At 44.5% G+C, this 14,829-nt stretch overlaps 1 protein-coding gene across 1 annotated transcript in view; it reads right to left on the bottom strand.

Moving 5' to 3' along the window:
• The window catches only part of VPS13C (vacuolar protein sorting 13 homolog C), a 222,088-nt gene that overhangs the window by 37,594 nt on the left and 169,665 nt on the right, over nt 1–14,829 (bottom strand). Inside the window, exons 64-69 of the mRNA XM_060174401.1 lie at nt 14,235–14,363; nt 13,905–14,038; nt 12,799–12,925; nt 8,145–8,380; nt 1,562–1,703; nt 73–213 (exon numbers count right to left, since the gene is read on the bottom strand). Coding sequence (XP_060030384.1) covers nt 73–213; nt 1,562–1,703; nt 8,145–8,380; nt 12,799–12,925; nt 13,905–14,038; nt 14,235–14,363 — 909 coding nt within the window. The remainder of the gene's footprint in view (nt 1–72; nt 214–1,561; nt 1,704–8,144; nt 8,381–12,798; nt 12,926–13,904; nt 14,039–14,234; nt 14,364–14,829) is intronic.

Below are 14,829 nucleotides of genomic sequence, written 5' to 3'. Positions count from 1 at the left end.
CAACAAAGGCTGGATTTTATAACAGACACACCACCCCCATGATTCCCACTGAAACGAGGGTGACAGCATTACCTGAAGCCAATACAACCTGGCTCTCACGCTCCTCTGGTGGGGAGACTGCTTAAATTCAATCTGGATTCCTGATAAGAAGTCTCGTTTGATCGGGCACTGAACAGGCAGGCGCATTTCCATGGGAACTTTATCAAAATTGACCTGGGGAGGGGGGAAAAAAAAAAAAAGCACGTGTGTTTGTGATAAGGTAAGTGCCCATTTACTCACACACAGAAAAAAAGGTCTTGGTGTCTGTCTCACCACAACCTCTCTCTAACAGTGATTTACAGTTGAGATCTTAGAAGCTTTTCTATGAAAGCTAGCAAGAAAACATGTGAGGGAACACTGTGACTGTACAAACTGTACTTCAAGAAAAAAAAAAGGGGGGGGCCGAGTGGTGGCGCACCAGCTTAAGTGCACATATTACCAAGGGTAAGGACCCAGGTTCAAGGACCACCACCCTCCACCTGCAGGAGGTCCACTTCACCAGCGTTGAGGCAGGTCTGCAAGTGTTTATTTTTCCCTCTATCTCCTCACCCTCTCCCAATTTCTCTCTGTCCTACCTAATGAAAATTAGAAAGGGGTAAAAAAAAAAAAATGGCCACTGAGAGTGGTAGATTCTTAGTGCTGGCACTGAGCCCCAGTGAGAGCAAAAGCAAACAAACAAAAAAGATAAAAATAAAAAAGAAGCCACCTTCATTATTTTTCTAAATTCTCAACTCTGAGGGATAGTAAGGGCAATGCTACACAATGCTTAAACCTTTTAAAACAAAGTTAAACAGTGAGTATGTAACGGCTTTATTTGAGTCTGACTTTAAATATTGTCTTTTTTCTCCCCTCATTTAAGAACGAACAATATTTATGGGGTGAGTACAGGGAACACAGTAAGAGATCAGTGCAGACTCAACCATCAGGCGCTGGAGACCAGACCCTGGAGACCAGACCCTGTGATTGAACTAGAGCAAAGAAGAAGTGCAGACCAGCCTCTGGAATCTTCTTGAGGCAAAAACAAAGAATTTCGCCTTCAGCACTGTAAGCACCTGCAAGGTGACCATCCCTTCTTCAGCTACCATGTCTAACAGCCACTCACAAAGAATGGACCCCATCAAGCAAGTTGGCTGTAACTTCTGCATCACTGAGATATATAATTTCTCAGAGCCTTTACATAGCAACAGACTGGTGGTATTCAAACGACAGTTTCAATAAGTGATTTTAATTTATCCACACTCAAAACAAGTTACATGAAATATTCTGCCCTGTACATTAAGAACACGGTAAGAATAGAGAGTGATATTGAGTTGATTATGTCTCACAGTTTATCACTTCATTATAATTACTTAAGACTAACACTCTTAGTCGTGCTAATTCTACTAACAAATAGTTTATTTAATGTTAATTTCTGTGTACACATTTTTACTTGGGCAGTAAAATTTTACTAACTGATGGACAACACCAACAACAAAATACATATATAAAAATCAAAGCAAAAAAAATTTTTTTTTTGTTCTACCTCAAAATTATTGTCTAGTTTAATCCAGCCATGATCTCCTGAGACTTGATGTTTCTTATAGGCTTGCTCCAACATAAGTATTTGCTTTTGACTAAAGGGTTTCCACTTCTGTTTCGGTTTCATTTCCCAAACAACACCAGAACTACAATTCACAAAGAAAGGTAAGTTAGTGTTCAACAATTTGATTGGTTTTGTATGTTACCTCTCTTTTCAGCCACCAGGTTCCAGATGCCAGCATGATGCCGACTAGACTTCCCTGGACAGACAACCCCACCAATGTGTCCTGGAGCTCCGCTTCCCCAGAGCCCCGCCCCACTAGGGAAAGAGAGAGGCAGACTGGGAGTATGGATCGACCAGTCAATGCCCATGTTCAGCGGGGAAGCAATGACAGAAGCCAGACCTTCCACCTTCTGCAAGCCACAGTGACCTTGTGTCCATACTCCCAGAGGGATAGAGAATGGGAAAGCTATCGGGGAGGGGATGGGATATGGAGATGTGGTGGTGGGAATTGTACCCCTCCTATCCTACGGTTTTGTTAATGTCTCCTTTTTTAAATAAATAAATTAATTTATTTTTAAAAAAAAAAAGGTAAGTTAGAAATGCATCATGAGGCCTGTGGAATTGTCACTCAACACCAAATTATTGCAACTATTATTCTCCTATGAAGGTCATATTCACATTAGATTTTTTAAAATGTATTATTGGATAGAGAGTAATTGAGATGGGAGAGGAGATAGAGGAGACAGACAGACACCTGCAGTTCCTCACATGCAGGGGGGTTTGTTTCACAAGTGGTGAAGCAGGTCTGCAGGTATCTATCTTTCTCTTCCCCCCACCCCCCCACCATCTTCCTCTTCTTTCCTGATTTCTCTCTGTCCTATCCAACAGCAGCAACAACAATAACCATAATAGCAAGGGCAAAAAAATGGAAAAAATGGCCGCCAGAAGCAGTGGATTCATCGTGCTGGCACCAACCAAGTGTCAGTGACAACCCTGGATGCAAAAAGAAATAAAAATGGGGTATCTTTTTATTTTTTTAAAATTATTTTTATTTTACTATTAGAAACAGAGAGAAATTGAGAGGAAACGGAAGAGAGGGAAAAGGAGAAAATAAAAAGAAAAAATAATTTTTAAAAAAGAAAAAGACACAGGAGTCAGGCAGTATTGCAGTGGGTTAAGCGCATGTGGCACAAGGACCAGCGGAAGGGTCCTGGTTCGAGCCCCCTGAAGGAGAGTCACTTCACAGGCAGTGAAGCAGGTCTGCAGGTGTCTATCTTTCTCTCCCCGTCTTTCCCTCCTCTCTCCATTTCTCTCTGTCCTATCCAACAACGAATGACATCAACAACAACAATAACAACCACAACAACAACTAGAGCAACAAAGGGGGGAAAAAATGGCCTCCAGGAGCAGTGGATTCATGGTGCAGGCACTGAGCCCCAGCAATAACCCTGGAGGCAAAAGGAAACAAAGACAAAGAAAAAGACATCCCCCCCTTTTTTCTTTTTGCCTCCAGGGTTATCACTGGTGCTTGGTTGGTGCCAGCATGGTGAACGCGCTGCTTCTGGCGGCCACTTTTCCCATTTTGTTGCCCTTGCTTTTATGGTTATTGTTGTTATTGTTGTTGGACAGAACAGAAAGAAATCAGGAGAGAAGAGAAAGGGGGGAGAGAAAGACAGATACCTGCAGACCTGCTTCACCACTTGTGGAGCAGACTCCCTGCAGGTAGGGAGGTGGAGGCTCGAACCGGGACCGGGATCCTTATGCTGGCCCTGGGGCTTAGCACCTTGTGTCCTTAACCTTCTGTGCTACTGCCCAGCCCCTGAAAAAACACCTCTTTTGTGTGATGAAGGTTCACTTAATTGAGGTGGGAAACTGGTGCTTTTCATTATCAACACCTATTGCAAACCAAAAGTTCACCAGCTAAGGGTTCTCTAATGAGTATCTTAAAATACCCCTCCCCCAGAATGGTATTTCCAAACAGGAATATAAATTCATGAGAGTACACTGCTTTAGAGGCCTGTCCCACTAAGGAAAGACAGAAGCCAGCTGGAGGAATGAATCGACCTGCCAATGCCCATGTCCAGCAGAGAAGCAATTACAGAAGTCGGAACTCCCACCTTCGACACCCGGGAAAGAATTTTGGTTCAGACTTCCAGTAGGGTGAGAAATGACAGGTGGAAGATGACCAGAGGGCTCTGAACTCTAACTCCATCAGGAACTGGAGAAAGAGTTGGAAAAAGAGAGACATTTGCCTTGGGAGAACTGCTGTAGTTTCCAATGGAGAGAACGGGCATCCAGAACTCTGGTGGTGGGAACGGTGTGGAGTTACAACCCTGTTATCTTGTAATTTTGTAAATCGATATTAAATAAATAAAAATAAACAAGCAATTCCGTATTAAAATGTTTTTATGACTATTTTACTTGACCACATGGTTCAGCTGCTTGCAGTGCAGTGATGATGAACACTAGTTTCTATGCACTGTCCTGCTGTACTAGATCCTTTTTTGATGGCTATCTTTCAACATGCCAGTGAGTTCCAGATCAAATCAGTCTGAATCAAAGGCAGGCAGCTCTTCCATTATACAGTTAAAATAGATTTTGGAATGTGAAATTTCAAATTTTCATTTGCAGTGAGGTCAGAATAAAAAAAATAAATAAATAAAACAAAACGGGAGTCGGGTGGTGACGCAGCGGGTTAAGCACACGTGGCGCAAAGCGCAAGGACCGGAGTAAGGATCCTGGTTCGAGCCCCCGGCTCCCCACCTGCAGGAGAGTCGCTTCACAGATAGTGAAGCAGGTCTGCAGGCGTCTATCTTTCTCTCCCCCTCCTCTGTCTTTCCCCTCCTCTCTCCATTTCTCTCTGTCCTATCCAACAACAACTACATCAACAATAATAACCATGACAAGACTAAAACAAGAAGGGCAACAAAATGGGAAAATATAGCCTCCAGGAGCAGTGGATTCATGGTGCAGGTACTGAGCCCCAGCAATAACCCTGGAGGCAAAAAAAAAAAAAAAAGTTAATATTGGCTCAGAATTTGGAAAAAGAAAAACATACACACACACACACACGCACACACACACAATAAAAGTATCACTGTCAGACCTATGGGAAATGACTCATTGATAGAGTGCATGCCTTGCATGTGTGAGGCCACTGGTTCGATTTCAGGCACTGGGACCCCATAAACAGCACAAGGGATAAAGAGTCGCTGGACTCCATGGATGCTGGAGCAGTGCTATGATGTTTCTTTCTCTCTCTTCTCATCTCCCTTTCTCTGAAAATATAGAATAAAAACATAAATTGGGCCAGAGAGGTACCTTGGTGGATCCACAGATACACAAGGTCCTGGGTACATTCTCTAGCATGGCATTAAAAGGAAAAGGAAAAAAGGAGGGGGATAAAAGGAAAAGGCAAAGAAAAAAAAAAGCACCACTGTTGAGTTGTTAAACTTCCATGTGTTAAAATTAAGTCAAACCATTCACTTAGTTTTTACTTCTTTCTTTCTTTCTTTCTTTCTTTCTTTCTTTCTTTCTTTCTTTCTTTCTTTCTTTTCTTTTCTTTCTTTCTTCCTTTCTTCCCTTTCTTTCTCTCTTCCTCCCTTTCTTTTTCTCTCTTTCTTTTTTTCTTCTTTTACCAGAGCACTGCTCAGCTCTGGCTTTCAGGGTGTGTGTGGGGCAGGGGGGAGGGAATGAACCTGGGAATTTGAGAGTCTCTTTGCAGAACCATTAGGCTATCTCCCCCCACACCATCATTCAGCTGGCTAGGTCCACAAGATGGCATGGTCACTATGTGATATTACTGCTTATTTACAGAATACCGGCTGTCAATCCAAACACTGTCCACAAGGTGGCAGCTGACAAGCACAAGGTGGAGAATAAGCTTTCCTTCAACAGTCAGCTTTCACCAGCATTTGGAATTTGCCCTGCTAGGAAGGAGTCTTCTTCTGTTCCAAGTATCACTTTCCCACCACCGGTTGTCCTGTATTTGAGAAGACCCCACTTGAGACGGTACTTAGGGTTTCATCTGAAGTTATTCTGTGCAGACTGTTCAGAGAAATCTCTTCCAACGCCTCACTGACTCCTCAAATACACAAGGAGTCAGCACTAGTAACATCCGTTGAACACCCAGGAACAAGAAGAAGCAAATCATTTCTTTTGTTTTTAATTAACTACTGAGTGTCTTCGGTCCTTCAAGCAGCTGTTCTCGCCAAAGGCTAATGACCCTGAGTTTGATTTTACTCTGAGAACATGTCTCTAGCTACTACAATCAGATGCGACTCAGTTACCTCACTGGTAAAAGGTTTTCTTTGCTTGCTTGGTAAGGAAGTTACTCAGAAACTAACTTTGGCTGCAGCTGTGCTTTTGGTTTTGTCATTCTTGTGGAGAAATTCTGTCAGGATGACATATTTGGTCTTCAGCTTTCTAATTTTTTTTTTTTCCTGCTTTGCTGTGAGTTGAGTATACTGTGAATATACTTGAGAAGGGTCAGTATACACTGTATTCTTCTAGCTCAGGAACAGTGAAACTACAGCACTGCACCTTGCCAGTGCCTCTGATAACTATGCATATAGAAGAGAAAATCAGTAAAATTCTACTTCTCATGATTCCACATCAGCACACATTAGTAATAAAAACTAAGAATTTCAGTATAGTCATGGCGGTGAGAATTCCTAAAAGATATTCCAAGAGGGGGGACCAGGCGGTAGCACAGCAGGTTAAGCGCACATGGTGCAAAGTACAAGGACTGGCGCAAGGATCCCGGTTCAAGCCCCCAGCTCCCCACCTGCAAGGGGGTCGCTTCACAAGCGCTGATGCAGGTCTACAGGTGTCTGTCTTTCTCTCCCCTTCTTTGTCTTCCCCCGCCTCTTGATTTCTCTCTGTCCTATCCAACAATGACATCAGTAATAACAATAACAACGATAAATAACAAGGGCAACAAAAAAAAATTGAAATTGCACCTGCTATGATGACAGCCTTGGAGAACAATGATTCCTCCACACAACTACATCCATCTTTAAAAAAGCAAAGGGCAATGAGGAGAGAGGGAGAGGACAGAATGACTACATGCTTCACCAAGTAGATTTAGATGCCCACAGGTATTGGAAGATGTCCCACATCCTGTGTTACCAAGAGCAGTGGAGATCCAAACAGAGGCTGTGTACCACCGTTCACAATTCTAGGAGCTCTGGGTCTGTCTTGACGGCTCAACAGTTGGCACGTGAGTTTTGAGACTGTGCTGTCTCACCCTCTTTTTATGCCCCTGGCTGCTAAGTCAATGACAATCAATCGCCTACAGCTGTGTTACAGGACTTCTTCAGCCTTTAGCATTCACACTTTTCAGAAGTTGAGATTCCTTGTCGGTTAGTGCCTCTGAACATTTCTGAAGCCTTACCTTTTCCCTTCTTTTTCCTTTTTTTTTTTTTTTTTTTTTTGCCTCCTGGGTTATTGCTGGGGCTCGATGCCTGCACCACAAATCCACTGCTCCTGGAGGCTATTTTTTTCCCTTTTGTTGCCCTTGTTGTTTTATCATTGTTGTGGTTATTATTATTATAGTTGTTACTGATGTCATTGTTGTTGGAAAGGACAGAGAGAAATGGAGAAAGGAGGGGAAGACAGAGGGGGAGAGAAAGACAGACGCCTGCATACTTGACTCACTGCCTGTGAAGTGACTCCCCGCCTGTGAAGTGACTCCCCTGCAGGTAGGGGGCTGTGGGCTCGAACAAGGATCCTTATACAGGTTCTTGTGATTTGCGCCACGTGTGCTTATCCCGTTGCACTACCGCCCAGCCCCCTTCTTTTTCCTTTTTATTTATTTATTATTGGATAGAGACAGAGAGAAATTGAGAGGGGGAGGGGAAGACAGACAAGGGAAGAGACAGAGAGACACCTGCAGCCCTGCTTACAGAAGCTATTCCCCATGCTACCCAACAGGTGGGAACAGGGGTTTGAACCTGGGTCCTTGTGCATGGTAATATCTGCATTTAACCAGGTGTGTCACCACCTGGCCCCTTACTCAATACCTCCCTCCCCCCACCCACTTTCTCTCTCTCGTGTTCCCTCTCTCCTAAATCAATAAGGGACGAAGGTTTTTTTTCCCAAGGAACATCTTTATTTCAAGACGCAAACCCCTGCTCTGTCTTACCTGCTACCTGGTGGAAGAGACCCCACCTGGCATTTTCTGAGGTTCCAAACAAGGTAATTATGTTAAGTCACTAGTGCCCTGAAGGAGTCTCTTGTGAACATTAGCTAGGCAACTCAAACTAAAGTACTAAAAATTAGGCACTACGCAGCACTTTTCTAATTGTTTTATAAATTTATACACAGAATCCGACCCATCAGGTAGTGAAGGTTCCTTGGGGCATGGGATAGAAAGAAACTGAGAAGGAATGGAGGGAGGGAGGGAGAGAGAGAAGAGAGAGAAAAAGAGAGAGAGAGAGAGACCCCAGCCTGTAGCACTGCTTCACCATTTGTGAAGTGCAAGTGGGGACCGGGGTCTTGAACCCGGGTCCTTGTGCATGGTACCATGAGCGCTTAACCAGGTGCGCCACTGCCAGGCCCCACCACCTTTGCCTTTTCCTACCTGGTGATCCCGATGTAAGAGACTTCCTGCTTGTTCTTGTTATTGATCAGGGAGAGCCCCAAGCTGTGGAGGGAAAAGGTGATCTCCAGGTCGGCCTGCTCCATCTCCTCGGCCTGCAGCGCCTTGGAAACCAGGGCCACGTCGTCAGTGAAAAGCAAGACCCTCTGGCGCCCATCCAGGAAGGACACCCAGTGTATCTGGTTGTTGGCGTCATACGGAAACTGCCCGCATCCGTCCTGTGGGAAACAGAGGGAGAGACAGGGTGTGAAAACCGCGAAAGCAGGCAGTCTGCGTTCTCTGCAGCTGAACTGGAGTCTTTCACAAAGATTAGGGGGAAACTTAGATGGTGAACGGTTATGAACCGGGGGGGGGGGGGGGGGAAGGGGGGAGGAGGGACAACTAGCCAAAAATGACATGAAGTCACAATCTCTCTTAAAATGTACTCATCGGGAGTCAGGCCGTAGCGCAGAGGGTTAAGTGCACGTGGCGCAAAGCGCAAGAACCGGCATAAGGATCCCGGTTCGAGCCCCAGGCTCCCCACCTGCAGGGGAGTCGCTTCACAGGCGGTGAAGCAGGGTCTGCAGGTGTCTGTCTTTCTCTCCCCCTCTCTGTCTTTCCCTCTCCTCTCCATTTCTCTCTGTCCTATCCAACAACAACGGCATCAATAACAACAATAACAACTACAACAATAATACAACAAGGGCAACAAAAAGGGAATAAATAAATAAATATTTTTTTTTAAATACATAAATAAAATGTACTCATCGAGGGCTGAAGAGATAGCCCGCCAGGTAGGGAGCCTGCGTTGCCCTGTGCACACACGACGCTAGTAAGGACCCAGTAGTACCATGGGGCTAACACTTGAGAAAGCCTTTGCAATCATGTAACACACATACACACACACACACACACACACACACACACACACACCCGTTTCTGTCTGAATGAAAAAAGACGGGGGTCTGGGGTGGTGAAATCGGGTAGGTGTGAGGCATCAGTTACAAAAAGAGGAAGAAGAATATGAAAAAGGGGAAGGAGGAGGAGAAGAAAAAGGAAGAGGATGAAAAGAGGGGAAAAAAGAAAGAGAAGAAAAACTGAAGAAGATTCAGAAGAAGAGAAGGAGGATTCACCAATTAAAATTAAAAAAAGAATTAGAAAAGTAAATGGTGCCCAAGTTTTAGGATCTTAATCTGAACTGCCTAACTAGTGTTCACAGAGACTCCTTCCGGCACCAGTGCCATAAGACACTTGTCTCCAAAATGAATGATAGACTGGTTCCATTTATTTGAAAAGCTACCTCAGGTTAAAAAATATGAACTTGGAGGGTAGATAGCATAATGGTTATGCAAAAAGACTCTCATGCCTGCGGCTCCAAAGTCCCAGGTTCAATCACCACTGTAAGCCAGAGCTGAGCAGTGGTCTGGTAAAAAAAACAAAAACAAAACGAGCTTGGCTGATTTGTACGCATTAGTGACTGATAACAGTCCAAGGGTGTAGACTGAGTCAGACTGTTCAAGAGTCACAGTTCGGAAGTTTTACCGGCTTGCACTAAGAATCACTTTTTCGCTTGAATGTCTCATGAAGCACGTGAGACTATGAGACCGGGTTCAGTCATCTTCCGGAGATGAAAGTCCTGCTCCCCGATCTGTTTAGACTTAGCCTAACACAACAGTTCCCTTCAGCGGGCAGTCGAAGAACCATGGATGAGCTTGATAGCTGGTGCCTTCGTGGGAAGACATCCCAAATAAATAAAAGTGTGTTACCAAAAAAGCACAGGGGTAAAGCTGTCTTTTTTTTAAATGGCTTTATGGATAGTAGAATATTATTTTTAATGTTTACCATTAAGATTTTGGTAGTTTTCAGGCTGGGGAGACAGCATGATGATTCTGCAAATGACTTTTATGCCTGAGACTCCAAATAGCCAAGTTCAATCCCCAGCACCACCCTAAGCCAGAGCTGAGCAGGGCTACGGTGTTTCTCTCTGTATCTCTCTCAATAAATTGGGCCAGGGAGGTAGCTTGGTGGGGCCACACTTACACAGGGTCCTGGGTACATTCTCTAGCATGGCATTAAAAGGAAAAGGGGGACGAGAGAAAGCAGCACTGTTGAGTTGTAAAACTGCCATGTGGTAAAATTAAGTCAAGGCATTCATTCAGGTTTTTTTTTTCCTCTTTTTTTTTTTTTTTTAACCAGAGCACTGCTCAGCTCTGGCTTCTGGTGTATGAACCTGGGAATTTGAAGCCTCAGGAGTGAGAGTCTCTTTGCAGAACCATTAGGCTATCTCCCCCCACACCATCATTCAGCTGGCTAGGTCCACAAGATGGCATGGTCACTATGTGATATTACTGCTTATTTACAGAATACCGGCTGTCAATCCAAACACTGTCCACAAGGTGGCAGCTGACAAGCACAAGGTGGAGAATAAACTTTCCTTCAACAGTCAGCTTTCACCAGCATTTGGAATTTGCCCTGCTAGGAAGGAGTCTTCTTCTGTTCCAAGTATCACTTTCCCACCACCGGTTGTCCTGTATTTGAGAAGATCCCCACTTGAGACGGTACTTAGGGTTTCATCTGAAGTTATTCTGTGCAGACTGTTCAGAGAAATCTCTTCCAACACCTCACTGACTCCTCAAATACACAAGGAGTCAGCACTAGTAACATCCGTTGAACACCCAGGAACAAGAAGAAGCAAATCATTTCTTTTGTTTTTAATTAACTACTGAGTGTCTTCGGTCCTTCAAGCAGCTGTTCTCGCCAAAGGCTAATGACCCTGAGTTTGATTTTACTCTGAGAACATTTCTCTTGCTACTGCAATCAGAGGCGATTCACTGGTAATTAGGGTTCAATCATTCAAATTTTAGCTATTGCTTCTAGTATATTTTATAGTTGAAATAGCGTGTCTGTTTGTGTTTGTTTGCTTTTTACTGTAATGTGTGCTCAAGAGCCCTCTGGTCATTGTATTTCAGTTGACTTCCAGAATTTAAAATTTTACTTTTTTTTTTTTCTTTTGGAGTCAGGATCTCATACTTGTGCGATTTAACCACTGCAGAATACTTTTTCACTGAACTAAAAGGGGAAGGGGAGGGAGCAAGGAGAAGGGAGAGAGGGAGGGAGAAGGAGAAACAGGAGGGAGAGACGACACAACACAGGAGCTTCCTCTGGTGCTGCAGAACTCCCATGCAGCGCCGGGGGTTGGATTTGGGCCACTTGTACATCACAGAGGGGCCCGGCTTTGTGAACTCTGTCTCCAGCTCCAAGTCTACATTTTGATGATAAGGTGAAGGTCTCGGGCTACTGTGCCTCCTTCCTCACATTCGCACATTCTTACTTGGTAGCGTTTCTTTGAGTGTTCAGAGATTAAGATCTACAACACTACTATTAAAGATGTGAAATCTTTGCAAACCCACATGCTTATAACTTTCTCTAGTCACTGGGCTATCTGAGAAGAAGCCTAGGATTGAATAATTTTTTTTTTCCTTCCTCCTCCAGGGTTATTGCTGGGCTCAGTGCCTGCACCATGAATCCACCGCTCCTGGAGGCCATTTTTTTCCCCCTTTTGTTGTCCTTGTTGTAGCTTCGTTGTGGTTATTATTATTGCCCTTGTTGACGCAATTCGTTGTTGGATAGGACAGAGAGAAATGGAGAGAGGAGGGGAAGACAGAGAAGGGGAGAGAAAGATAGACATCTGCAGACCTGCTTCACCGCCTGTGAAGCGAGTCCCCTGCAGGTGGGGAGCCGGGGGGCTCGAACCGGGATCCTTAACGCCGGTCCCTGCACTTTGCGCCACATGCGCTTAACCCACTGCGCCACCGTCCGACCCTCTGAATAATATTTTTGTTCAACCTGAATATTTGTGTTATCTTTTGAATAATTAGAAGGAAGCATGTTTTTGGAGGGAATGCAAGTGCTCTATCCAGTGAATTGTTTCCCCAGCTCCAAGAATTATTATTATTATTTTTTTAATCTTAAAAACAGGGGTTGAGGTGGTGGTGTGCCTGCTTGAGCGTACACGGTACCATACACAAGGACCCAGGTTCAAGTCCCAGGTCCCTGCCTACAGAGAGGAAGCTTCACAAGTGGTGAAGCAGTGCTGCAGGCCTCCAGGCCTGTTTTTCTTCCCTCCTCTCTCTCTTTCTCTTTCCCCTTCTCTCTTTCTCTTTCCTCCTCTCTCTTTCTCTTTCCCCCACCTCTCTCCCTCCCTCTCCCAGCCTAGATCCTTCTCAATGTCTCTGTCTCAGTCCAAAATAAGTAAATAAATCTTTAAATATAAGAACATGCACGAATGGTTTGCAATCTCAAGTGCCAAAGTGGCATTTTGAAAGCACCCCAGAGAGGCTGGGTGGTGGTGCACCTGGCTGAGCACACACGTTACAGTGCGCAAGGACCCTGGTTCGATCCCCACCTGCAGGGGGAAGGCTTTGTGAGTGGTGAAGCAGTGTTGCAGGTGTCTCTCTGCCTCTGTCCCTATCACCCCCTTCCCTCTCGATTTCTGACTGTCTCTATTCAATAAATAAAGATACGTTCTTTTTTTTAAAAAAAGACAGAGTGCCCTGGATTCACGTTCAGTTCATTAAAGACAAAAATAGGCAACTAGCCAGCCTGTTGACTCCCCTCACAGACAATTCAGGTGGCAGGCCACCACACCTCACAGTACCTTCAGCAAGTCGTGCTCGCCAGCACTGGCTGCATACGTCCACGTCAGTTTCCTGGTCCCGGTTGGGTCTTCCCAGGCGAAGAGTCGAGCTTGCCTTGGCAACAGGACCACTTCTTCCCGAGAGCCGCTACAACACAGACGACAGGGCAAAGATCAGAGAGGGGAGAGAAAGACAGACACCTGCAGACCTGCCGGGCTAGCTTCGCGGGCGGGAGAGAGAGATGACCAGGGACTCATGGCTGAGTGGTACGCAGTTCAGTCTTTATTCATGTGGAACGCAGCGCAATCTAAGCTATCTCTAATCACAATCTTGTCCTTACATCTCCTGAGGCAGAAGAGTCAGGTCCAAAGAAGATGTACTGTAGGATAGGGGGTGGGGAGATGGAAAAGTGGTGCAAAACAGTGAGGATTAAACCAATGCCCTGGAGGCAGGGCGGTGCTTAGTTAACAGTGGTTATGTAAACAGAATATAGTGTTAAGCAGGGGGGATTAAACCAATGAAACAGAAGGGGTCCTAGAAGCAGAATTTAAAAGCAGACCAACATGCAGACCTGCTTCACCGCCTGTGAAGCAACTCCCCTGCAGGTGGGAAGCCGGGGGCCCGAACTGGGATCCTTATGCAGGTCCTGCGCTCTGCACCACGTGCACTTAACCCGCTGCCCTACTGCCCGACCCCCAGCTGGTAAACTCTTAAGACTCCTTCCCCTACAGCCATATGAGTAACCTACACCTCTGCTGGTAACTGTTTATCTCGTGGGGCTGAACTTTTGGTAACTAATTCGTGGGCTTATGAGACTAGCTTATTTATTTATCCCTGCCTATAACTGCTTATATTGTAGTACCTCATATATTACATGCTGTCCAAATGTACCACCATAATAAAGTTTTGATGGTTTAAACCTGCTCCCAGCCGTGCCACAGTCAAGTCCATTAGGCACCGTAGCAAAGGCCTTTTTATTTTAATTACAACAACAACAAAAAGTAGGATGTCTGCTTCTATTACAGATCCCCAAACCTGAAAACATTTGGAATGGCCCCAAGTGGTTCCTGGGAGGAACTGTGGACCAGCAGAAGCAAGTCAGCTGTCCCGAGTCCTTTCTTCATACCTCTGTTTGTACTCGAGCAGGTTCCAAGGCGTGTGGTTTATTATTAAGGCGGGAGCAGATCCCTCATGGTAATCAGAAAAGGTGATGATGGTTGAATGCTCAGCTGTGCTGACATCCACAATGATTCCCCCATTCTATTGTAGGGAAAGAGAGAAAAGGTGTTATATAATGCTGGTTTAACCCACACTTGAATTTGGGATTATAGTGTTCTACAGACACAAAAATCACTATGTTATATATTGAGACAGTATCACCATCATGTAGTTACCGGGGTGGGCATATGACACATTTAAATGAAACATTTTAAAGTCGATTAGCATGCAAACTCACCAAGTCTTCCAAGCTCAACAGTGTGCCGTTGTCTTGGCGATTAAAAAAGAACGGCTTGGAGGACCCTTCATAGCCGACCACTCGCACACAGAGTTTGCCTGACAAATTTTCTGGCCAGAATGGAAGGCACTGAAAAGGAAAAAGGAAAAAAAAAAAATTGCTGGTATCAGTCTTTACATAATATAGTGATGGAATGGGCTTGTTGAAGACGTCATGATGCATTTTTCTGTTTTTCTACACAAAAATGAGTCATGGCTTTGCCCACAACCCAAGAGATAGGACTGCAGTCAATTAAGATTTCAATCCCATAGCTGTTATTTGATTTTTCTAAGTTTTTGCATTTCTCTCACATTACCTCTCACAGTAAGTGTACTGACAGTAATAAAATGACTATTTATGAGACCCAAGAAAGTCTGCCAGAACAAGTTTATTACTTATGAGGACTCTGATGGTTATCTTTGGGAGGTGGGTGGGTAAAGATACAGAACTTTGATAGTGACTGTGGTGTAGACCTATAATTGTAATCTTACAATCTCGTAACAAACTATTAATAAGAAATAAAAATTTAGAAAAAAAAACAAATCTATTAATCTAC

Source organism: Erinaceus europaeus, chromosome 16 (assembly GCF_950295315.1).
Source record: "Erinaceus europaeus chromosome 16, mEriEur2.1, whole genome shotgun sequence".
NCBI classification, from domain to species: Eukaryota; Metazoa; Chordata; class Mammalia; order Eulipotyphla; family Erinaceidae; genus Erinaceus; species Erinaceus europaeus.
Note: the sequence above shows the minus strand (reverse complement) of the source record. Positions and strands in the feature narration are given on the sequence as shown.